The 26,137-nt window shown below is 39.3% G+C and overlaps 2 protein-coding genes across 2 annotated transcripts; one reads left to right on the top strand and one right to left on the bottom strand.

The window, feature by feature from the left end:
- Window positions 1-350: 350 nt before the first annotated feature.
- Window positions 351-22,244, bottom strand: LOC113075358 (von Willebrand factor A domain-containing protein 7-like). The gene is made up of 18 exons (XM_026248060.1): window positions 22,155-22,244; window positions 10,353-10,421; window positions 9,681-9,869; window positions 9,274-9,552; window positions 7,861-7,954; window positions 7,429-7,557; window positions 6,440-6,626; window positions 5,323-5,492; window positions 4,829-4,941; window positions 4,577-4,693; window positions 4,300-4,473; window positions 4,014-4,146; window positions 3,648-3,797; window positions 2,782-2,874; window positions 2,420-2,688; window positions 2,010-2,143; window positions 1,733-1,892; window positions 351-1,136 (listed from the first exon to the last, which is right to left on the bottom strand). Exons 3-18 carry the CDS (start codon window positions 9,861-9,863, stop codon window positions 750-752), a joined length of 2,772 nt encoding a protein of 923 aa, XP_026103845.1. The 5' UTR covers window positions 9,864-9,869; window positions 10,353-10,421; window positions 22,155-22,244; the 3' UTR covers window positions 351-749.
- LOC113075361 (prostaglandin D2 receptor 2-like) lies at window positions 14,966-26,137 on the top strand. The gene is made up of 2 exons (XM_026248064.1): window positions 14,966-15,432; window positions 23,467-26,137. The coding sequence occupies exon 2, from the start codon at window positions 23,469-23,471 to the stop codon at window positions 24,756-24,758; it is 1,290 nt and encodes a 429-aa protein (XP_026103849.1). The 5' UTR covers window positions 14,966-15,432; window positions 23,467-23,468; the 3' UTR covers window positions 24,759-26,137.

The following is a 26,137-nucleotide window of genomic DNA, read 5'->3' as shown; positions in this document are numbered from 1 at the left end:
TACTGCATCTTTCATTTTTTTTATATAAATATGTTGATAGTTTTTCTATTGTCCATCCTACTATAAATATAAATAAAACACCTTGGGTGGCATTTTGTAAAATGATACCTATGTAAACTGAGTTTGTTTGCTCCACAGTTTATCTTGAAATAGTATTAGAAATATTCTATATGTGAATATGAATTGTACTAGTATGATGCAGACAAGAAAAAAATCATATCAGCCACTGGGTGTCAGTGTATGATACCACAGATTGTCTAACGCGCCGTTTATAAAGCTCAAGATTGAAATAACTTGCATGAATTGCCATAGAGATGAAAAGCAAAAGAGGAGCAGAAACACACTGTGAAGAATTGTAAATGGAAAAAAAGTATATTTTCATTTTAGGCAAGCATACAAGCACATTGAACGTTGTACACATTCCAATTTATGATATAATTTCATATTCAAAATATATGTGACATTATATGTTTACACAAAATATACTAAAATAAAGATCTATATTTGAGTAGAAAATAGTATATTGTGGATTGTAAAACATTTATTTGTACTGATCATACACAAAACTAGTATGTGACAAAAAAATGACGATTATAACTTTTCAAATAATAAAAATAACAGGTGATTCGTGAGTTACAGTTGATTATGATGAAATGCTTTGAAATTTCAGAGCTTTAAGAATGCTTTACATTTATATTGGCATAAAATAATGGTTTGACTGTGTATTTGAATGGATGAACTCCATTTCACTACATAGGGAAGGCGTCAGGTAAGAAAGTGTATAAAAGCAGAGATGCCCACAGAGGGAGGGACATGCTAACAAGGCGCGAGCCTGTGTTGGACTTCATGGTGTTACTGCATCTGCCCACGTTCCCAACCTTGTCAACTGCAGACAAAGTCACAGAAGGTGAACAACATGAGGCCTCATACAGACCCATCACCACGATCACACCGTCTAACACTTCCCTCTGGGTGAAGTTTCCACTTCCTTGCTGGATGGAAATGCTCTCGATGCCTGTTCCATAACCGTCTGTGATGTTGACAGACAGTTCCCAGTTTGATGAGTTGCAAGAGGAGGAGTCGCAAATACCCTTTACATTGACGATTTCACATTTTGGAGGTGTGAAGTCAGTAACCTGCATGAAACAGTAAAGGTTAGTTGAAACAACAGCTTAGTGTTGAATTATGTGGTATATAGATTTCATTAAAATGACGGTAAAAAGAATAGTGTTGGAAATGTTGTTATAATTTGAAATAACTTTTCTGTTTAAATATATTTTTAATTGTAAATTATTCCAGTGATGGCAATTAAGCATCATTACGCCGGTCTTCAGTGTCACATGATCCTTCAGAAATGATTCTAATCTACTGATTTGCTGTTCAAGTTCAAGGAACATTTACTGTATAATTATTATAAGCAATGGTGAAAACCATAATACATTTTCTTTCAGGATTCTTTGATGGATAGAAATTCGGCAGAATTTATTCAGAATAAGTCAAACACAATTTGTTTTGTTTTGTGTTATGAAACAATTGGCTGTCATGGAAATCATGTTGAAATCTAAACTGTCCATTTTCTTATGCTGGAACGCCACTGGTGCAAAATCAGCAGAGAATCTGAAAAGACTGAAATAACATTCACATGAAAATATTCCAAGCCCACATTCTTTTCCATGGAAATTTCACAATAGTAGAATGCTTCGTCAGTCATTCTGAAACCTCTTGAGGTTACCTTGGAGAGAACAGAAAGGCGAAGGACAGCATAGTTAGAATCACTTCTTCCTGGGCTTTCTGCCTGGATGGTTAGCGTAACATCTGTGCCTGAGACTGTATCACCAGGTGGAGTGAGAGACACAGTCCCCTGAGCACTGCCGCCACTCACGAGATTGAGCCTGTGAGGGCAAAGAAACAGAATAGTAGCACTGAGTTTTGTTCTTGATAAGAAAAGCTGGTTAAAGCATGTATGTCAATCATCACTGAGTGATTTGAGAACTAAGTGAAGGAACTACGTTGATGGATGATTCATAGGGATGTTTTTGTCATTCCTTGCACGAATTGTGTAGGTGCCACTGGTTCCCTTGGTTGTAACAGTAAAATTGAGTTTAAATACTTGTCCTGGTAGCATGGAGCTGTCTGCTCTTGCCTGTAGATGGAGAGAAAATAACATTAGAATACAAATTACATTTGTTTAAACAACTAGCTATAGCTAACTACTGCCTTCGTAAGGAAGTATAATGGCCATGGGAACTTAGAAATTACTGATTTTCTCGACCCACGAGTTAGTTAGTTATTTCAATAGATGTTTATGTTAGCATGTTGTTAAGCTAACAGCACAACACTTAAATAAGCTAAATAACACAGTCCACAAATATAATTAATTTTTAATTTCAAGTTTTAATAAGAAGAATGCCATCTGTACCTTGATGGTGACTTTAGACTGAGACATCAGTGTGGTGGTCTGTCTCTGGAACAGGCTGGTGAAGGTCTTGTCTTTTCCCTTCAGCCTTATGACAAACTCTCCTTCTGGCACTTCGTTCACAGTAACCAGGTAATCTCCATTAGCCATTTTCTCAGTGGTTCCTTTAGACACTTTGACCCCAGACACCTCCATGAGAGCAACCTCCTGCAGCTCTAGAGCCTCTGGACCTTTCTCTCCAGTCAGTGTTAGCAGCAGCTTAACCGGTGAGCCTAAATAAAGAGCAAAATATCTGTAGCCCTACACTTCCATTCAAATCATTCAATAAGAATTGTTTAATAGTTAAACAGGGCGACCGTTTAAACCTGATTTCGGCCGCCCATCAATGGCAGCAAATCCAGGATGGGGACCTTTGAACTCCTCCACAAAGTCGTAGATGAATGTAATCGCACTCTGACCTGTAAAACAAGGTTTAAAATTAGAAAGGCAAAAAAGGGTCTAAATACTCTCAACATCCATCTCTGGGTGCCTATTAAAGAACAATTACATTTTTATCATGACTCTTTGAAGATTTTATCATGGTAATGGATATGACAATGTTAATGTATTTGGTCTTGGTGGAATAGATCTGCTACGCTGCTGCTGTTGTTTGTTACTGAATTAAAATTAAATTAAATACAATTTATGCATTTAGCAGACGCTTTTATCCAAAGCGACTTACAGTGCATTCAGGCTATCAATTTTTACATATCATGTGTTCCCGGGGAATCAAACCCCCAATCTAGCTCTTGCTTGCTTGCTTGCTAGCGCAGTGCTCTACCAGTTGAGCTACAGGAACACTGCTATTATTTTAGGTTATTGCTGATATTGCTGTTGATACGGTGCTGTATTAGATATACTGTTGCTGCACAAATAGCATATGTAGCAGATCTATACAGGTGGAGTTGGGGAAGGTGGAGAGTTTCAGAGGAACTCTGCAAACTCAAGCAAATGCTAACCATCCATTCAAATGTAAAGTAGCAAACTCATTGGCTGCGTGTCCAACATGAACCAATCAGCTTGGTTTAACACTGTAGTTTAATGCTTTAAATAATATCATAGTTTATGTTAAAGACCCAACATGCCTGAGCTTCATGAGAGGACTTTATCTGTATTCTTCTCATAACAGGTTGGCAATAGATTTTATGTTTGGCTTTGCATTGATTTATCATATAAGTACATGATGGCTCACCCATCACTTTTATGGTGTAGGGCCGTGTTGTCGTCATGTCAATGTGCCACAGGCCCATCTCTGTTCCAGTTAATTGGATTCGTTGCAGGTTTCCCACTGTCTGAATTGTTCCCAGAGGTCCGTTGACAACAGTGTTCGATTGAGTCACTCCTGGAAGCAAGTTAGAACTTACCTAGATATCTTATATTGAAGCTGAACACAATATAATACAATCCATTCTTGTTAGGGTTATTATAGTCGTACATTTTTTATTTAGTTTTGTTTATTTTCTTTTTTTGTTTTGTTTTTTTTTATCATGAAAATTTAATTTGGTTAGAACAAAAATATTAGTATTTTAGTTTTAGTTCAAGGTGTCTCCGAATTTACTTGTGGGGCTGCGGAGGTTGAACGTGAGGCTAGTTCCTGTGATGTAGATGATAGTGTTGGACAAAGACCTGTCCAGTAAGAAGGGGAAATTCTCTTCACGTCCTGGATCCCTAGAGCACTGAAGAATTGTCACCTGATAGATAAAGAAACAGTGTGCAAACAAAAATAATAATAGAAAGTTTTTTGAAAATGCAATTTTGTTTGTATTTTTGTCAGTGAGCTATCATAACTGTTTTGTTTGTGAGATGTTTACAATTGTGAAAAGACTATAAGACACTGATCATACCAGTGCTGAACTAGAGGTGTCTACAATGATGGCCGTAGCTTGAGAGATGCTGGACTTGGAGACCTCAATGGCTTGACCGCCAGAGGCCAAGGCCATGTCATAATACATCTGAAACTGTGACGATGCACTCAATGCCCTTCTTCTCCTGCTTGATGCTGTCAGCATGAAAGATACCTGAAAAGAAAGGCCAAGAGATGGAAAAGTGGGAAACTGATGGAGGGCTGCTGAACATTTTGATGGCAAGGACTGCATGTGAAACAAGAATGGATAGATTTACTGTAGACTTGGTGCTGCTCTCAAGGGCTTTTATGGTATTCTCCAAGTGTGTATCCTTAGGTGGAGCATCCGTGAATACATATATATATGAGGAGGAAGGAGCTCCTGTCAGAGCCAACTGTGGGAGAAACAGAGGGTGGCCTCCTTGCTCAATTATCTAATATTTCTTAGTTCTAATTAGGAATTATATTGGCAGTATTCACATTTGACAATTGAGAGGATTGGCTGAAAGTCCACAAATAAAACACAGTACCTGAAGTGCTGACAGGCACATTTCTGGGGTATCTCCTCCTCCATTAGCGCTGATCTTGGAGATCTCTGACTTCATAACAGCTGGGTCTGTGGTTCTTAATAGCGGTCCAAAGTCTACAAATTAATGGAAAATATATACATATTTGGTCAGTAAATAATTTAGATTTATATTCATTTAGACTAAATCTGTTCACTTTTGCCATAATTGATTGAAAAAATACATCATTGCCCTATTTCAAATTCTAGTGAGCTACCTACAAAGGTGATATTTTAAGTCACCATATCACAAAGCCTTTATTATGATTCGTTTTGCTTATGTTTCCTAAGATATATACTAAGGCAGCAATGCATGTTTTTTTTTTTTATTATTTATTTATTTTTTTTACAGGATAATTTAACAAATGTTGGTAATAAATAAACCTATAATAAATTGAAATTAAAATGGATAATTTTACTTAATATTTTTATGTGCTATATGCTGTTTTTTGCACTCACCTGGGTCATTAAACGGCACCAGAATGTATTCAGATGGTTCATCTTGAGTTCCTTTCTTTTTGTCAATAATGCTGAAGGCGATTCTCTTGGCCTCTGCAATGTCGTCTCCCATGCTGCCTGTGGTGTCAATCACAAAAGCCAGCACTGCAGATCTCGCAATACCCATCAGCCTGATGGGGGAGGAAAAAGAGAGAAATATTTTGGTTAATGGATTCAAAAACAGATTTTTTTTTCTTTTTTTTTTACTGTCCTCAAGCATTTGAGTAGTGGTGTAGAGAACCGGTTGTTAAGAGAACAACTTGTAACTTTGTAAGTTCTTTGCAAATCTCTTAAAAGTTTAAGAAGGTTTGTCTTAAAGGGTTAGTTCACTTCCGAGAATGAAAATGCGTCCAACTTCTACTCACTGTTGAAGCTTCCTATAGGTGTATGTGACTTTCTTTTTGCAGAATAATCCAATCGAAGTTGTATTAAAGATTATCCTTGCTCTGCCAGGCCTTTCAATGGAAGTAAATGGGTGTTTGTTGTCAACAGTACAGAAGACGTGAAATAAAGTGCGCTCATCTGTAATAAAATGTCCCTCACATGGATCCGGGGGGTGAATAAAGGCCCCCTGTAGCGAATCCATGCATTTTTGTAAAATAAATATCCAGATTTCAAATGCAATAAACACCTTTTTTTCAGATTGGCTGACTGTGGGGAACCAGAAGACGTACAGGTGGATGTCGTAGTAAGTCAGTGCTGCGTAGTTCGCTACAGAGTGCCTTTATTCATCTCCCGGAGCCGTGTGAGGGATGTTTTCTTACAGATGGGGAACCAGAAGATGTACAGGTGGATGTCGCTCCAGAGGGCCTTTATTCATCTCCCGGAGCCGTGTGAGGGATGTTTTATTACAGATCCGTGAACTTTATTTCACGTCTTCTGTACTGTTGACAACAAACACCCACTTACCCACATTGAAAGGCTTGGTAGAGCAAGGACAATTTTTATTATAACTTCGAATGGATTTTTCTGAAAGAAGACAGTCACATTCACCTAGGATTCTTCGAGGTAGGGTAGAAGTTGGACGAATTTTCATTCTGGGCTGAACTATCCCTTTAGGAGGAGTCTATCTCCATACCGGAGGTAGTTTTGGTTTCCTATAGCTCCACGGATGTCCTCTAGCAGCTCCATTGTGGCTTCAGCTGCCAGGTTCACAGCATCCCTGTGTAGATTAGCGTTATAGGGATGGCTCTCATCTTTACTGATCCCACCTCGAGGATTCTGGCTACTGCTGAGATCAGTCTCCCCACCATGGCTACATTTTCCTTTTACACACATAAAAGACTAATAAGAGCAGTGTTGGGCAAAGTTACTTTTAAAAGTAATGGATTACATTATTGTGTTACTCCCTAATAAGTAATTAAGTTAGTTACTTTTTACGAAAAATAATGCATCATTTTTACTTATAAGTGTTGAATTGGATTATCGAAGGTCAGTAGCAAAGACATTGATTAATAAAATGGGATTAAATACATAAATTATATTGTATTATTTAACACATTTAATTATTAAATGTTTGTTTAATATTCTGAGTTTGCATTTGACTGTTTTTATTGATTTTGAAGACTTGCACTTTCTCACGATTTCTCTCAACATGGCAATACTAGAGCTGTCAGTCAATACATGGGAAACAAAATAACTGGAGTTACTTATATGAAAAGCAACTCTTTTTTTCACAACAAATTTTAAAATTTGGATACTGCTTAATTTGAAGCCACTTCTTACCCCATGAACACAATATATCAAATAGATTTTGCTGAATGATGTAATAATGAAAGAAAAAATGTGCCAGTTTGCCACAACCTTACAACATCCGACAACATCCTAGTTACAACGTCATTTGAAAAAAAGTCCATGCTCAGTTGCTTACCCATACTAGGGCTGAACACCAAAACTTCATTTGGGTATGAATTGTTTTTTTAAAAGCTAATCTATTTACATAGTTAATAGGATTTACAAAACCAAGACTGTAAAGTTAGGTTAGTAACTAGTTGCTAATACATTTTGAGTTCAACTTTTTTTTTGCAGTATGTTTGCTCATCCATATATCTAGGTATGTCTCCTCACCTTCAGGTTTTACAGAGGAGAACAAGCCTGTATATCCTGAAGTGAGGTACTTCCCATTCAGAATGGCCGGAAGCAGCTGGTTTGGACAGGTACCACTGGCACAGTCACTGCATGTTGGCATTTCAATGTCTGCACATTAATTAACACATACACATGCAAATCACAGTCATGCACTCAATTGACTTATTTGCTGTTTAGGAACAGTCAACATAGATTAATCTCACATAATATGATATGTACTCCCAAGTATAAACTCTAATCAGTTAAGCACCAAGTAATCTGTTTACTTACCTCCGGTTTTCATTAAAAATATTGATTATTAAGAGCTATTACACATGAACATTGGACATGTAAACACCAAAAAAATGGAGTAATCTCTTTTTTTTTTTTACATGACCCTCTCTCATAAATCACACCCATAGCTTTATTTACCTGTAATACTCTCAATGTTGAGACCCGGACTGATGAGGTTGGCATAAGGACTTTGGTTACCTAATTCAACCCAGTTACTGTGGCTGTAAAAATCCTGAAAAAAAAAAAAAAAAAAAAAAAAAAAAAAATATATATATATATATATATATATATATATATATATATATATATATATATATATATATATATATATATATATATATATATATATTTATTAAAATAATAATTTATATATTTATATTCATTTATTTATTTATTTATATACATATATATACTCGCACACAGTGGTGGCCACAATTATTAAAACACTAGTATTTTCACCAGCTAAAAATGGTTTTAAGTCAGTTATTTCTATCTTTTGCTGTAGTGTCTCAGTAGGAAATAACAGTTTACATTTACAAACATTCATTTTGCCATTAATTGTAATCTAGTAAGATTTTTGTTCACACCAAATGTTAATTTAATTCAGTTAATAGAAGTTTTATGACGTTATTTTTGGCATATTTTTGGTAGGTTTCTTGAAGCATCTTTGAGATGTGTTAGTCTGGATTTAGTCTGTCTCAGTTTGTTCTGTTTCTTTGTTTTATTCCAGACAGACGATGATGATCAAATACCGTCCAAACCACTCCACCAGAATTTTTCTTATATTTCTTGTAAATTCATGTTACAAGGACTTAATAAGATAACACAAATATTTACTTGTGAATGCACCACAAATCATATCGCACTACTTCCATCTTAACCTTAACTCTTTTGCACAATATCATGCACAGTTATGTAAAGTACTTGTGTAGTCTGTCTTAGGTTATATGTATGTATAGTCAACTATTCTAGTTTATGTACCCTTACGAAAGGAAAATATATTTACCAATACATTTCTTAAAATATATTGTGATATATTGTAATATATTTTTTTCCCTTTTTGTTTTCTAATATTTTATATGTTTGAATACATTTAATAATATATTGATGATACATATATTATATAATATATTGCAAAATATACAAATGATTGCCGCTTTCAATATATTGAAATATATTGGGAAAAATAAATATATATAAGAATATATGCCTAATATATTACATGATATTTTCCAATATACTGCGATATATTTTTGTTTCATAAGGGTATATTAAGATTACCGCTTCAGAAAAAGTAAGCTATGTAGGTCTAAAAATTGTTCTTGCTTCTAGTGTTGTATTTTTATGATTATATTTATGTGTTATTATATTTAGTGTTGTATATTTATGATTATTTCTTTACCACCGTGGTCGTGCGAGACACAACATTTCATTCCACTGTATGCCCACACATGTAGCGGAAAGACAAAAAAGCTCGACTTGACGTGAGCAATTCTGAGGCAATATACTTGTGCAATGTCACTTATTCTGACTTATCTCCCTCTTGCTGACCTGCAGTGTGTGACACACTCGCCCCAGTGTTTCTCGGGCAGACTGAAAGTTGTCGGTGCGGACGTTCGCTTTAATGGCTACAATCCCCTGAATGATAAGGTTGCGACCCTCTTTGAAGGCCTCATTATTGAAGTGGTGTGGTGCGCTGCTCATGAAGTCCTGGTCCACAAAGCCATTCTGCTTGTAGATCTGATTCAGTGCTGTCCTGAACTTGGCCCCCGATACCTCACCTGTGGCTCTGCCCAGACACGCATGCAGCAGCTCTTCTGCTGATGAGTTCTGAGTTAAAGTGGGAAATTCAATTATGTGTCATAGTTTAGAAAAATTATTATCATATGTCTTTCATATTCAAGTGCACAGCTTTCATGCTAGTGCTGTTTTATGCCTCTGCTTGTACACAAACTCACCATGGGTTTGAAATCTCTTCCTTCTGATTCAGCCACTGCTTCACACACCTCACGGATCTTCGCCATTACCGCATTGTGAGTAATGGTCACATGGGTGTTTTCGTTTTCCCCAACTGAATAAAATGCCTGCACCCTGGACACCACTAGTGCGATCAGGGCCACGATGGGCACCAATAACTTCATGATCACCTGAATTAAGTGAACAAATATTAACTTTCAGTAAAGCTGGCCTGTGCAACAGTACTAGTTACTGATATGTGAAAATAACTATGTAAGAGAAATTTTCATCAATCTTAGCAATGCATATTACTAATCTAAAATTAAGTTTTGATACATAATTAAGTACGTATTGTTGGCGATCGCTACAAATATACCCCAGTGATTTATGACTTATTTGTGGTCCAGGGTCTCACACAAACACAAACTCACATATATATACATATATATATATATATATATATATATATATATATATGAATATTTATATATATATATATATATATATATATATATATATATATATATATATGAATATTTATATATATATATATATATATATATATATATATATGAATATATGAATATATATATAAATAAGTAAACTATTACTTTCATTAGAAAAGGATGATCTAATATGATATGATATGATATGAAAATATAAGACCTTCTTACCTTACACCAACTTGCAATTTGATTCTTTTCCTCCTGTATCTCCCCTTAATTGTGGATCCTTGTTAGTCTCTGATGACAAGTATATATAATGTCTTATCTCAGAGTGGTCAGAAGTTGTCATGCAATCAGACCGCAGCAAATGATTAACCACAATGGAGGAATTACATTATTAAGACATGGCTGCCTTTAAAATATTGTTACATCTCACACAAAAACAAAATTATGAATCATTACTATAATAGCCAACATCAACTGTGAAATAACATCCAAAACTGTTATTATAAAACTAGAGCTGTAATAAAACTGAGTTTACGACTTAACTGTTTCTGGTCTGAAGCATGTCAGATAAGTTTATATTGGGTCAAATCCACCTTTGACCATACATATAAAAATTCTGCATTGATTAATTTTCATTTACTTTATGAATGTATGAGCCTCGTCCCAGTTTATTATAATCTATAGAAACAACAATCACATTCTGCAATAAGAGCAGACCTGTTCTCGAACACTGAGCCCCCCTGAAAGTTCAGTAAATTGCTCAGTCAGTAATATTATTGACTGTATTTCGTAACAGGTTAAATGAGATTCATACATTATCTTGAGACTTGCCAGGATGCAATGAGGAAATCCATATAACCTTAATTGGTTTAATTAAATCATTGAATCAGAATTTACTTTTGTATTATACTATTACTTTATTTAAATTTGTACAAAAATGGTCCTTATTAAAATAAATAAATGAATAGTACTTTTGGAAAATACAGTTTTTGCCAATGTTCCACCGAGCTGAATTCTAAAGTGTAACCAGATTTATTTTTTTCATTATTTCATGTGAAGTTCCTTACATAACTGAAAATAAAAACAAATGTAGGAGCAATTTAGTTCCAATTATCAATCAGGTTGACAAAATATACATTTCTTTCGCAAATGTGGCAGATTTCAACCTGTCTTTTACATCACATGGTTGTTGAATCGCGCCCTGCTCAGCTCTTTTTACCTCATTTTTCAAAAAGTCAATCATTATTGTCTTATTCAGTGATTATATATCAGCAACTATGACCATGTCTCTCAGATAATTTAAATTAAAAGATCTAAGGATGTGAGCCAAAAAATAAGCCATACCATCATGTTACAGCAAGGTAATGAGATTTTCACACATTAAGAAGTTTTAAATCTACTGTGGTGATTATCTTGTCTGTATTTTGTCAAACCTTTCATTGTCTCTGCTCATTTATTTATTTATTTGGTTCCTCTGTGGCCTCAAATTGCTAATAAAACAATTCAAATGTATTGTTCAGCACTATTCATACATTTAAAAGACATACAATCTGAATACATACATACAGCTGTTATCTGTAGGCGAAACAAAATATAATAATTATGAATAGATGAACTGTCATGTGACAGAAAAACACAAAGATCCCACTTACACCTACAGCTTTTTACTGTTCTTCAACTGTGATAGACCCCACCTCTTCAAAACTACATACAAATGATGTAAGAGACACAGGATTGGAAAAAAGAGAGTGAAGAGCAAGAAGAAATGAGACAGAAGAAAGAAACTGAGGGACACCTAAAGATCACCTGAAGAAGATGCTCTGTGGGAGCACAGTAAACAAACTTCATAAAAGGTATGTTTCATTTTAGTCTATCCGGGTGCTGCTTTGTGAATAGAGGAACTATTGGCAGTGGCAGAGTAAAAAGCTTTGAACCGAGTAAAATCTTTGAACTTCCTATTTATCAAAGGATCCTTTAAAATGTCAACCCTGATAATAACAACAACAAATGTTTATTGCAATATATTTCATATATGGGTGAAAGAGGAAAAGGTGTTTCAAGAATCAACAAAATTGTAATACAGTAATAATATTGTGATACATTAATAGTGTAATTTAACTGTAACTGGGATTTATGTTTTTCTGATACATTTTTTGTTCCCTATGATTTACAGAAGAAACCCACTAAATGTCATTAACATTATTTATATACCAAAAAAAAATATTGTTAAACATATTTAAAAAAAAGAATCATTTGTGTTTCTTGACCGGATGGAGAGACTGCGGCAACGAGGAAAGCTGCTTTGTCGCTCTCCTTTATTTCCGTCAGGTTGAGCCAGAGGTGGCACTCCAGCACAACAAGGTTTGCCATAGATCATCCGATGGCCTGGGCCGTGACTTTCGTGGCGTGCAGGGCCATATCCGTGGTGCTGCAGAGGTTGTGTAAAGCAAGTTCATTAGGCCTAGACTCATCCAGGGAACGGAGTAGCTTTGCCCGGAACACTTGCAATATGGCCATGAAAACCACAGAAATGTAGGCTCTGTCGGCCATGGCAGAGGTCATCCTGCAGGGCTTGGAAGAAAGGGCTCTTTTGCTTTTCCACCCCACAGCCAGGCGCGCCAATTGCTCATAGCCCTTCTCCTGAGAGCAGTCTACTGAGGTGAGAGCTGCAGAGGAAGTGCGTAGGGGGCGTGCCATGACTTGGTCAGCTCGTCATGAACCTCAGGGAAGAACGGGGCAGAGCGCTGGTGGGGGGCCTGGCGGTGTCCCGGCAGGTAACACTCATCCAGCCTGCTGCGCGTCGGCTCTTTAGGGGGGGGCCCACAGTTTTGGAGAGGATACGGAGAAGCTCGTCATCCATCCCTGCTCTAGCGTCGATGGGCTCTTGTGACGTCAAGTGGGTGGGGTCAGAATCACCTCTTGTGCCTCTTCAACGGTGAGAGCTCGTTCCTGCGAAGGCGTTCAGTCGGGACCCAGCGAAGTGAAGTCGTCGCTGAAGGAGTGAGATCTGATTTCCTCTGGCGATTTGACTGCTTATATAGCCACCCCTCCCCCCATTTTGGCGGGCTTTGGCACGTTGCATCGCCACAGGCTCGCGCAGCTATGCAGCGCTGCCATCGGTTTAAAAAAGTTTACAGATTAAACCAATTGCAGTGCAATTGCACTGCGTTATTGAAAAAAGGCTTCAGTATTAAGGAAAAAAGGTGCTTTTCCCCATACGCAGTACGAGTGAAGAATGGCAAGGGAACTAAGAAAAGACTATGAAAACAAGAAACTAAGACAAGACTATGAAATAAAGAAACTAAGGCAAGACTAAGAAAACAAGAAACTAAAACAACACTATGAAAACAAGAAACTAAAACAACACAATGAAAACAAAGGAATAATTTGGTATCACACCAATTGCTAGGAAAGGGATGTATGCAGAACAATACTCGACGGTGTGTGAGAGGAAGTCCAGTGCTTATAAAGTGTGTCTGATGATTGTGCTGTGTGTGTAATTGGTGGCAGCTGTGTGTGATAGTTATCTGGAGAATGTGGTTGGTGCAATGAAGCATGGGAAATGTAGTCTAGGGAGTACTGTGTAGTGTGAGAGTCTGTGCTGTGGATGATGACCTCTGATGGCGAATAAACAGAAGTTCAATGACCAAATCATGACAATGTAACATGGAATTTGCATTAAATGACAAAAATATTAGGCAATCAACTGGCCACCTATTTCAAATATGCGATTGACTAGTAAAGTTGATTACAATTATTCACAGCATCAACTTATTTTTCAAAACATCTAACAAAATGATTTTTGGCATTTCACTGAATGAAATGTGTTTTTGTAACTTCAAATTTTTTTAAGAGCAATAAATGCACTTTTTTGCAGCACTGCTCAATCTTCAGGGTGCCATCTGAAGATGTCACAGACAGTCGAATGACTGTCAGTTTTTTATATGATTTCAGAATGGCTTCTTTTTCATGTTACACTGAATGATTTCTGATAAACTGCATTTCCGGGACGAAAGTCCCCTGGTTGTAACTGATAAGACATAGTCCTTTTAATATAAGAAAGCCAACACTTAATTGAAAATGGCAAAAAAAAAAACATAATGTTTTAACCTGGTATTTCATATGTTTATTTAAAGATGTAATGGCAAAATCAAAGTCCAGATATTTACACTGAATGACAATACAACACTTTGGAACAGTATTTCCCCCATATTTTGACGTTTTATTTTCACAAAAGTTATTTGAAATATGATAGTATCACCTTACACACACACACACACACAGACAGATTACAATACATATATATATTAAAATACAAGAGATAATTTAAAATCATATTTTACAGTATTACTGTCAAATATGGCACAAAAAAGATTAATATGTCTGAAATTCCCTTTTTACAGTAACAAGATACTGATCAACTAAAATAGTAAGAAGGACTTTAAGAACATCCTCACTGATCTCTTAATAATAATAATAATAATAATAATAATAATAATAATAATAATAATAATAATAATAATAATAATAATAAAGAGAAGAAGAATCAAGGCAGACAAAAATCAAGACTCAAAGGTGCCATGAAATACCACAAAGTTGTTGTTTTTTGCTCTTTTTTCAATATTGATTGTTAAAGTTATTAGTGAACAATGACTACATTTTAGTCTGTTCCTCAGGCAAAGCTATTTGACCTCATATGACAGGAATTTATCTTTGTGTGCTCCGAAAAATAAATAAATTCATACAGGTTTGCAATATCATGGGGATTACAGATTCTGCCCTAAATAAAAAAAATTCTGTGAAGCAAAAGATGCTATTTGTAACATTCTCAAATCATGCTGATGAACATGGACATCTGTTTTTACACAAAATGAAATATTTTATCCACTGTATTTTTCTGTATTTCAGGAGGTTTCCTCTGAAGACCCATCCTTAAGTCTTGGATGAGTAAACATCTGTGTCATTACATTATAATTCAAATGAAACCGATTGCTCACTTTTTTTCTAAGACTGCCTTTCATCTTCCCACTGCCCTTTTCATGTTTCTAAGTAAATGTTGTTGTTACAGAGGAATTGTCGGACAGGCACTGACATGCTCATGTTCCCATTCGTAATCTACTTTTTTCAAGGAACAATGAGAACCATTACCATTCCTGAATGAAAGTCTAGTAGGTTTATATCCTCAACACCAAGATTTTCCTGAGGAATAATAACTGACAACTTTGACATGAATGGATGATGTAGGATAAACGAACGGTAGACATCGCGCAGTCATCATTTCTGCTTAAACACCAATTGTTATGTAAGTGTGAGATACATTCCTGTTTAACACACTGTGAAACTAAATGAATCTAAATCTGAGCACATTTATTAAGCAATATGCTAGTTTAGACACTGTAAACTACTGTTATATTGATTAGAAAATGAGTGCTCTTGATAAACTATGGTTCAGATTCAGTGGTGGGCAGTAATGGAGTAGCTTTACTTCGTTGCTGTACTTAAGTACATTTTTCAAGTAACTGTACTTTACTTGAGTAGTTTTATTTTGAGTAACTTTTACTTTTACTTCACTACATTCCAAAGCATAAAATCGTACTTTTAACTTCACTACATTTTATAAACATATCGTTACTCCCTATAATATATCAAGTGCTCCGACACGCAGAAGCGGTGTCTGACTCATCATGAACGAACTGAGTCTTTTGAAAATATACTTTTAAATTGGATTGCAAATCGCACCAAACGATTCGTTTACGAATTAGAATGATCCAATTGCAGCCTACTGTCTATGGATTGCAGCTTTTCTGGAGTCGACCACTCGCTGATTCAAATGAACTGTTTAGTGCAAGTCTCCAGAACTAAGAACCAGGAGATCTTGTGAGTGCACGTGCGTCTGATGTTGCTAAAAGTAAGTTATTAATGTCTACATTTTGGTTTAATAATTGTAACTGAAAATCATATTTAGGTCAAAATTGTCAGTTGTTTGGGAACTAAATCCGTTGTAAAGAGTGATCTTTTTAAGCCCACTGAAATGCTCAAGTGCAGACGATGCAGACACATCAATTTTAGGTAAAAAAAAAAAACTTCAAATAACACAGATTAAATACAATAACTAATGCACGTTCAAATTCCCCGCTGCCGTAATGTTAACAGTTTTATTAAAATGTCCTATGTGACGTCTGTTTTATATTGTTTATCAACAGTAATGTTATATTGTTTGGATTAACGTCTCCGGTTACTGTCGTAACCTTGGTTCCCTGAGAGACGGGAACGAGACATGGCGTTAACGCCTTGGGGACTCCCTTCCTTCCTAACCAACCTGAAATCAATTTGCAACTCTCACTGGCCAACTCTCACTGGGTAAAGCCCTCACCGGCACAACACCTGACTCGGAGCCGTCCAGTGAAATCTCCGATTCTGGAGAGAAGGCAGAAAGATCCACCACTTGCCCTCTAAATGGTGTCGAGAGAGATTTAACTGCATACAGTCCAAACTGCATACAGTCCGCATTCACAGAGAGCGCTTGCAAATCCCCCATGCGCTTGCACGACGCAAGGGCGAGCAGCAGCACAGTTTTAAGCGTGAGCTCCTTCAAGCCGACAGACTGAAGTGGCTCGAATGGCGGGAGGGCTAGTGCTCCCAGCACCAGAGCCAGATCCCAGGATGGCATTGTAGGGGGGCGGGAGGGTTTTAGTCTTCTCGCACCTCTCAAAAATCTGATCACTAGATCTTGTTTCCCAACTGAGCGCCTGTCAACAGCAGCGTGAAAAGCTGAGATAGCTGCAACGTAAACCTTAAGCGTAGAGGGCATACTGCCACCGTCCATTCGTTGTTGCAGAAAATCCAGAATGTCAGACACAGGGCAGCTTTCCGGGTCCCAACCATTCGATTCACACCATCTCTCAAAGACTGTCCATTTACAAGTGTACAGGCATCTCGTAGAAGGGGCTCGCGCCTCCGTAATCGTGTACATCACGTGGTGAGACAACAAACCCGGGTTTACCGGTTCCCACAAACCATCCACACCTGAAGTTTCCACCATTCTGGGTTGGGGTGCCATATCGAGCCATCTGCCTGAGACAGGAGAGCTCGTCTCAGCGGGATCGGCCACGGGGGAGCCATTAGTATTTCTAGAAGATCGGGAAACCAAGGCCTGTTCGGCCAGTATGGAGAGACTAATAGCACTGACGCTTTCTCCTCTCTGATTTTGTGCAGCACTTGTGACAAAATCTTTAGCAGGGGGAATGCATACAGTTGGGCATTCGGCCACGACATTGTGAGTGCATCCCGGCCAGGGGTGAGCGCGACAGCGAGAAGAACAAAGGGCAATGCGTGTTCTCCTCTGTCGCGAACAGGACCACCTCCACTTTCTCAAACTGTTCCCAGATTAGCCTCACTGTCCCAGGGTTTAGTCTCCATTCTCCGTGAGGAATCCCGTTTCTTGACGCATATCCACGCCACTGTTCAGGCATCCCGGAACGTGCGCTGCTCGAATGGAGAGCAGATGTTGATCGGCCCACAGTAAAAGGCGTGCTACCTGACTGTACAGGGCTTTCGAGTGTACTCCGCCCTGGCGGTTTATGTACGATACCACCGTCATGTTGTCTGTGCGAATCAACACGTGGTACCCCCTGATTTGCGTCATAAAACTCTGAAGGGCCAAAGAAACCTCTCCCAGCTCGAGACGATTTATGTGCCACGTTCTCTCAGACTCTGTCCAGTGGCCCGAGGCCGGTAAGCCATTGCAGTGAGCTCCCCAGCCCGTCGTCGACGCGTCCGTTGTGACCACTTTCCACCGCGTGACCAGACCCATCTGGACGCAGCGCTGGTACAAGTCGGGGTTCTGCCATGGTTTCAGCATGCTTAAGCACCTGCGAGTGACCCCAATGGGGGCACAGCCCAATTTCCACGCCCTTCTCGGTACTTGCGTTTTCAGCCATAACTGGAGTGGGCGCATATAGAGTAGACCGAGGTGACAGAACGTCGCGACCGCCGCCATCCGCCCCAAGAGCCTCTGATATTCCTTCAGTGCTACGGGACGGCCCAGTCTGAATGCGTTCAGAGCGGACATTAAATGTTGTACACGCTCCTGGCTCAGACGCGCCCTCATTGTTAGCCAGACCAACTGCACCCCTAGATACATGATTGTTTGGCTGGGGCGTAACACGCTTTTTTGTACGTTCACACAGAGACCCAAACTCTCCAGGTGACATAACAGAGCGTGTTTGTGGCCGTTGAGCACATCCTCTGAATGTGGCAAGATCAGCCAATCATCCAAATAGTTCAGTATGCGCATTCCGCTCACTCTCAGAGGGGAAAGTGATGCATCCACACATTTTGTAAACGTACGGGGCGCAAGCCCTAGCCCGAATGGCATCACCATGAACTGATATGCTATGCCGTCAAACGCAAATCTCAGAAAGCGCCTGTGATGAGGGGCGATCTGGATATGAAAATATGCGTCTTTCAGGTCCACCGAACCAATCTCCGGGTCAAATCTGTGCCAGTATCTGCTTTAGCATTGTCATTTTGAAAGCGCGTTTGTACAACGCACGGTTGACGGGTCTCAGGTCTAATATTGGATGGAGAACACAACCTTTCTTCGCGTTTTGCGAGGAGATTGAGAATTTCTTGTCCCAGAACCAGCTCGCTGTGAGCCGGAACCGTCGACATGACCACGCCATTGAACCAGGGTGGTCTGCTTTCGAAACTGAAGCATGTAGCCGTTCTCTATGACGTTCCGTGACCAAACCGAAATGCCCGGAATGGATCGCCATGTGCTCGCAAAAAGACACAGAGGGCGAAGCGCCTCGCCCTCTGCATTCTGAATGACGCTGCTGTGTACCGGGGTTGTTTTCAGAAAACTCACGGGACGAGTGGGAGCGATGTGTGTTAGGAAGGGTCGTGCTTCGCCGATCAGCGGGGTGCGCGAGTCTCCTGTTGAATGATTGAATGACACGCATGTGCGTGTGTGCGAGATGTCGAGAGCAAGCCGCGGCTGCGTAGGTCCGACACCTGACACCTGACACCTGGGCATGAGCCTTGCCAGATACACGGGGAAGCTGTGAGCCCGGTTCTATTGACTGTTTCATGGCTGTTTGTAAGACCGTTATCACTGGGGGAGGAGAAAAATGCTCTTTTTGTGAGGGTGTCACAGACTTTATTGCTTTTTGAACATACACAACACAGACATTCTCGTAGTCGCCTGCAACGGCCAAGGGGACTTCGTAAGAATATCATAGACGCTTCGCAGCGGGGCCGCCGCTCAGCGCTCTCCTCCTCCGCACCCGCTCGTCAGGAACGAGGTTTTTGATCTGACGGAGGAGCTCCCCCGGGACGGTTCCCGCCTTTCTTGAACCCGTGACACCTTTCCTTCGGTGTCCTCTGCCACGGAGTTTTGGCGCTTCGATGGCAGGTTGGAAGTAGATGAGAATCTACTGTGCGCAGAAGGCTGTGCTGCAGCCTGGCGCAGCAGAAAGTGATTGATCGCCCTAGAGTATTTCTGTGCCTCTGAGAAACGCTCTGCGATAGCCTCGACTGCATCTCCAAATAGGCCAGATGGACATACAGGAGCGTTGAGCAGCGCCCTCCTGTCCGCATCCTTCAGCTCAGTGAGAGTAAACCACAGGTTCCGGTGGAGCACAATCATGTAGCCCATGCTCCGCCCGATCGCCTGGGCCGTCTTCTTTGTGGCTTTGAGAGCGAAATCCGTTGCTGCGCGTAAATCTTTAAACGCCTCTGGATCCGACCCGCCCTCGTCCAGGGATTTCAAGAATCCAGCTTGCTCTTAGCTGGTTTGTCGGGGGATTCCCACTCTAAGCCTAAACCACTCACGGCCTTAGTGAGAATCCGGACGAGTTCATCCTGGAATGCACCGTGTCCCTCCACTTCAGAGCGCTCCTCTGGAGAGCGGGCCCAGTCCTTCTCGGACGTCGTTAGGGACAGCGCCTCATCGAAATCGTTGTCCCTCGCTGCACCGAATGAAATAATCTCCGATGCTCAAGCAGCAGGTTGAAGATCCTCCTCCAAGCACATTGGAGAGCAGGGGGGAGGTGAATTGCGCCATTCCGCTCGATCGCCCACCTGCGCTGTCATCCCACCTGTCAAATCACTGAGGGCGATATTCTTTCGGGCCCTAAGCACCCGCACTGAGAATTCTTTGCAGTGTGGGCAGCCTGACCCGTTGAGTGCTGCCTCCGCATGGGTGAGGCCCAGGCTACGGATGCAGAACTCGTGGTTGTCTAGGGCCTCGATAGGCCCTGAACACAGCGTGCAAACTTTCGACATGCTGGAACGCCAGGAGGGAAATCCGCCTTCTTGCGTCTTCTCAACAGCTGTCTCCGTAGGATAATTGAAAGACGGCACAATATATAGTGGCGAGGCCCCGCCCACATTTGCCATCTTGGCTGGCATTGGCCAGTGAGAGTTGGCCAGTGAGAGTTGCAACTTCACTGGCGTTGTGCAATAGGATTTCAGGTAGGTTAGGAAGGAAGGGAGTCCCCAAGGCGTTAACGCCATGTCGAGAGACCGTTCTCGAGAGGGAACTAGACGAGTAGACAGACATGAATGTTTATTCATGACCGTACTGAAAATAAGTAAATATTGTCAGCTGATGCTAACTGTCTAGCTAACAAGCTTGTTATATATATATATATATATATATATATATATATATATATATATATATATATATATATTACACCTGGGTAGAAAAGAAAGGATGTGATGGTAACTACAGTAATTATCAAAGTGGGAAGAGATGCACCCCGTTTGGCCAGGGGTGTTTTTAAACCACAGACAAGGTTTGAGAAGGAAAAAAATCATTATGAAAATATAATTATATTTTCCTTAAAATGTTCTTCCTAACTTCAGGCCTTATTATCATGTCATATATACAGTACAGACCAAAAGTTTGAACACACCTCATTCAAAGAGTTTTCTTTATTTTCATGATTATGAAAATTGTAGATTCACACAGAAGGCATCAAAACTATGAATTAACACATGTGGAATTATATATGGAATTATATACATAACAAAAAAGTGTGAAACAACTGAAAATATGTCATATTCTAGGTTCTTCAAAGTAGCCAGCTTTTGCTTTGATTACTGCTTTGCACACTCTTGGCATTCTCTTGATGAGTTTCAAGAGGTAGTCACCTGAAATGGTCTTCCAACAGTCTGGAAGGAGTTCCCCGAGAGATGCTTAGCACTTGTTGGCCCTTTTGCCTTCTGTCTGCGGTCCAGCTCACCCCTAAACCATCTCGATTGGGTTCAGGTCCGGTGACTGAGGAGGCCAGGTCATCTGTCTCCTTCTTGGTCAAATAGCCCTCGATGCCTTCAGTGTGACTCTACAATTTTCAAAGTCATGAAAATAAAGAAAACTCTTTGAATGAGAAGGTGTGTCCAAACTTTTGGTCTGTACTGTAACTTTGATGTTCTGTAAAACAACAAGCTTTAAAATACTTTGTTTTTACTGGTGAAGATCAGATGGTAATCTCTGTTTTCTCTCGGGTACATCACAGTGTAAGCTTCACAGTTAACATTACTCTCATCAGCGTAGTCCATATCAACAACAAAAATATATCTTGACTCCATATAGGGGTTATTTTGGAAAAAATCCCAGGTATTTTGAGAAGTAGGATTATAAAAAATATGTGCTAATATAAAATTAAATTAAGTAGCCTATATAAAATTGCAAACATCTATCTTTCATTACTTTTTTTTCTTAAGTACATAAAAAATCGAGTACTTTTGTACTTTCACTTGAGTAAAATTGAAAAAGGAGTACTTTTACTCTTACTGGAGTAATATTTTATTATATGTATCTGTACTTTTACTCAAGTACTTGATTTGTGTACTTCGTCCACCACTGTTCAGATTTCACTACATTTTGGCAAGTCTTGGTCCTTACTGCTCTTTTTTGATAACAAGATAAAACAAAATGCAGACAAATGCTGTTACTCAAAACACTTATACGATCATCCATGCACATGCCTAAATAGAGAAAAAGATTTAACGTACCTTGTCTTGGATGAAAAGTGTGATGTTTCACAGACAGTCTAACAGACTTAAGAGAACAAGGCGGTTCATTACAAATGACGTAAAGTTGACTGAGATTGCTTAACTTTTGTCAACTCCTATTTGCTTGTTTTTTTCACTCCTTTTAACATTCTTCCTCTTTTTTTTTTTGAAAGCATTAGGAAATCTTCTGTTTTTCAGCCATAAAATGCAACAAAGCAATAAATTACATTCTAAAAGAAATTTAAAGAGAAAACCGCTAGTTTAAAATACGCAGTGGGTATAAAAAGTCTACAAGCCCCTGTTAAAATGGCCCCTGTTTTATCAGAAGAAAAAAGGAATCCTAGTAAAATCATGTCAGATCCAGATTTAATGTAATACTGAAACCAGTAACAAACAAAAAGTTTTATGTGTAAAAATGAAATATATATGATTGCAGGTTTTCTTCTTCTGAAGCATCTGTTGCATGATCCACCATCTCCATCATGGGTTCAAAAGTTCAGTGTAGTTTACTCAAATCATTTTTTTTTTTTTGGTGAACAGCTTCCGTCTCTTCATGCATGATACACCACAGACATGGAGAATAAAGAATGTTATTGCAACATGCAGCAAGTGACCATTACTTTCCACACATGCATGCAGCTCCTTTAATGTTAAGGGATGTCTCTTGGCAGCCTAATATGTTTTCTTTCTTTTTTTCATCAATCTTTGGCAGATACCATAATCTTTGGAATGTCACTGCTTTCAAATTCCAAAACAGATGTCTTATTATAAAGGGAATTTTTATGCAAACAAATCATGCTAAGTTTTAAATCTCAAAAAGCTGCAGTTTTAACCGTGATGTTTTATATCCCACTGTACTAATGTTTCATAGTATTACTGTTTTACTGTATTTTATTTGCCAATAAATTTGGACTTGTTGAGCATAAGAGACATCTTTCACAAATTTTCCAAAAAGCTAAAACAATTGGCAGGTCCCAAACTCTCAGAAAAAGGTACGAAAGCTGACACTGGGGCGGTAACTGTTCCAAATTTACACTTTTTTATCTTTTAGGTACTAATATAGACCTTATACATACAAAGGCATACCTTTTTAAAATGTACCATCAAAATGACTGCTTTTGTACCTTTTTTCTGAGCGTGGATGTAATACAACACCTGGCTGAAGGTCCTACAGATTTTCATCTTCAAGAAAAAACACACACCGACACACACATTTAAAAAAAAACACATAATAAAGGTTTCATTGATCTATGCTTCATTGCAGAAGGTTGTAATAAAATATGTTAATATTCTTTCTCTTTTTTTGTGACAGCAATGACTTCCTCATTCCCTCCTAATTCCACCCTCAGCCCACCATCCACCTCAGAGCTCCACTGCCCTCTTCTGCAAACAATGAGCAATCACACCTTAAACAAAGACACTGGTGTGAACTTGGCAGTGGTGAGCATCCACGGTGTGGTATCCACTCTGGGGATCCTGGAAAACGGACTGGTGCTGTGGGTGCTTGGTTTCCGTCTTCGTCGCAAGACGGTTGCTGCAGTATGGGTCCTCAATCTGGCATTGTCGGACTTCCTAACCACACTAACCTTGCCGCTTTTCACTCATTACCTATTGATGAACCACAGCTGGGAGTTGGGCAGCGCTTTGTGTGCAGCCAAGGCCTCCATTTTTTTCCTCAACATGTTTGTCTCTGCCTTCCTACTGGCTGTGATATCATTGGACCGTTGTTTGTTGGTGACTAAGCCGGTTTGGACTCAGAACAATCGTACAGTGTCGGCAGCGTGGAAGATCTGTGGTCTAGGATGGGCTTGGGCGGCGGTTAATGCACTTCCGTATTTCATGTTCCGTTCCGTTGTGGAAAAGAAGGATGGCCGCAAACTCTGCTATCACAATTTTGCACTCTATTCCTCCTCAAACACACTGCACAGAGACTGTAAGGTGCGTCAGGCAGCGACGGCAGTGTCCAAAGTCTTGCTGGCATTTGTCGTACCTCTGATTGTCATCGCCATCAGTTACACTTCCATTTTTCTTGAACTGCGAGCTCGCAGAAAGAGGCTTGAGAGTCGACGACAGGGTGTGAGCAATGGCAAAGTGAGATCCTTGAAATTCTTCCGCAGCCTATCTTCATCAGGCAGACAAACCAGCGTTCGACTCTCTGAGAGTTTCATGAAGATGGTCGCCTCAGTGATTGCAACCTTTATTCTCTGCTGGGTGCCCTACCACGTCTTCTGCTTGCTGGAGGTGACGGCTCAGTACAAGACAGAAATTGTGGAGCTTGTGGAGGTGTACCTGCCTGTCTTGACAACCTTCTCCTTCCTAAGCTCTGTATTGAACCCAATTATCTACACTTTTAGCTGTCCAAACTTCTGCACTCGTATCCGCCAAAGTTTTGGGGCTCTTTTCGAAGGGCTGGTGGAGGAAGCTGGACCCATAATATGGGTTACAGAAAGGATGAGGAAGAAAGATTCATTATTCCCCTCTTCACCCAGCTCTCCCACCCCCACCAGAGCCACTCACATTCAGCATGGCATGCAGGACTCCATCAACCTCACTGGCTTTAAAAACTGCCCGGCAAATGAGGGAGAGAGGGATGACAAAATGTGACTTTATCATATCCTGGAATTGATGACTAATGTTTCTGAGTGAACTACAGTCTACAAACCAGATGTCACAATCATGGGATGGCCTTATAAGCTTTTATCTTTTCTGCATCTCTTTGCTTCACTGGCTTTAGTCATGCTGGATTACCACTGGTAAACACAAATTAACTCAAAAGCAAAGCCCCTCAAACACACATGACCCATATTTCTGTTTCTGTTCTCTCGCATTGTTTAGATTACTGACTACATACATATATAACTCAGCAACAGGGGCTTTATTGAAAAGATTTTTTTTTTCATGCTTGTTCAATGAACCATAGTAATTTTTGCTCATGCAACTGTGGAGTAGTCCTTAATAGTCAATCACAGACACGGTTACTTAGGATAATAAAGAGACCTTTCTACTGACCTTTAAAATCCTGATATAAGATGCCCATGGTCCCTGATGATCACCTGTGTGAACATGCCATCATCCTTGCAGGGTCAAAGTATCAAAATGTAACCAGGTTTCCCTCCAGAACTTGCAAGTTTCTGGGTGAAAGAGTGGGGTAACATCTCACACTGAGGTGCTTAAAGCAGCTGGTGACCACACAAGATACTCACTGCTACTTTTGTTCGGGGACTAATTTTTCCATTTCTTTTCATCAAATGCCTGCAAAGTATGTTGGGTTTGTGTTTTATCTTAATACGAATATTTGCACACTAAAAAATTAGCTGGAAAGCATTTAAATGCAATATGTTTGCTGACTTAATACTAATATTACTGCTCATTTTAACCCAGGCCACACATATGCAGATAACATTAAATTGCTATTACAAATTAAATTATCAGTATAACAACTTAAGTATATATATATGTGTGTGAGTGTGTGTGTGTTTACTTTTTTTTTTAACTACATGAATTTCAGAATTTCTTGTGTTTGGTCTGTCATGTTTTGTGGAACACACAATGAAATGTTTCGAAGAATGCTACTGCAGTTCTTTTCCATACTGTAAAACTGAATGTTGGCCAGAGGCTGACAAACTGTCAGAAGTAAACAAAAAAACATGATAAAAATGAGTATATAAGATTTTAATGCAACATTTTGTCCTTTGATTGCGAAGGAACAGGCCGTCATTTACAGTGATTCTGTCATTAATTACTCACCTTCATGTTGTTCCACACTCGTAAGACCTTTGTTCATCTTCAGAACATCGATAAAAATATTTCTGATGAAATCGGAGAGCTTTCAGACCCTACATAGACAACAATGCAACTGACACTGTTTATGGCCCAGAAAGGTAGTAATGATGAGATTTGTAAAATAGTCCATGTGACATCAGTGTTTCAACCATAATATTATAAAGCTATGAGAACACTTTTTGTGTGCAAAGAAAACAAAA

Source organism: Carassius auratus, unplaced genomic scaffold (genome assembly GCF_003368295.1).
Source record: "Carassius auratus strain Wakin unplaced genomic scaffold, ASM336829v1 scaf_tig00016895, whole genome shotgun sequence".
Taxonomy (NCBI): Eukaryota; Metazoa; Chordata; class Actinopteri; order Cypriniformes; family Cyprinidae; genus Carassius; species Carassius auratus.
The sequence above is the reverse complement of the archived record's forward strand: the minus strand, read 5'-3'. Positions and strand labels throughout refer to the sequence as shown.

Coding starts and splice junctions, on each gene's coding strand:
- LOC113075358 (XM_026248060.1), bottom strand. CDS start 9,863: ATGAAGTTATTGGTGCCCATCGTGGCCCTGATCGCACTAGTGGTGTCC. Junction 4,147..4,299: donor ACACCTCTAGTTCAGCACTG/GTATGATCAGTG, acceptor TTTATCTATCAG/GTGACAATTCTTCAGTGCTC. Junction 1,137..1,732: donor GCCTTTCTGTTCTCTCCAAG/GTAACCTCAAGA, acceptor TGTTTCATGCAG/GTTACTGACTTCACACCTCC.
- LOC113075361 (XM_026248064.1), top strand. CDS start 23,469: ATGACTTCCTCATTCCCTCCTAATTCCACCCTCAGCCCACCATCCACC.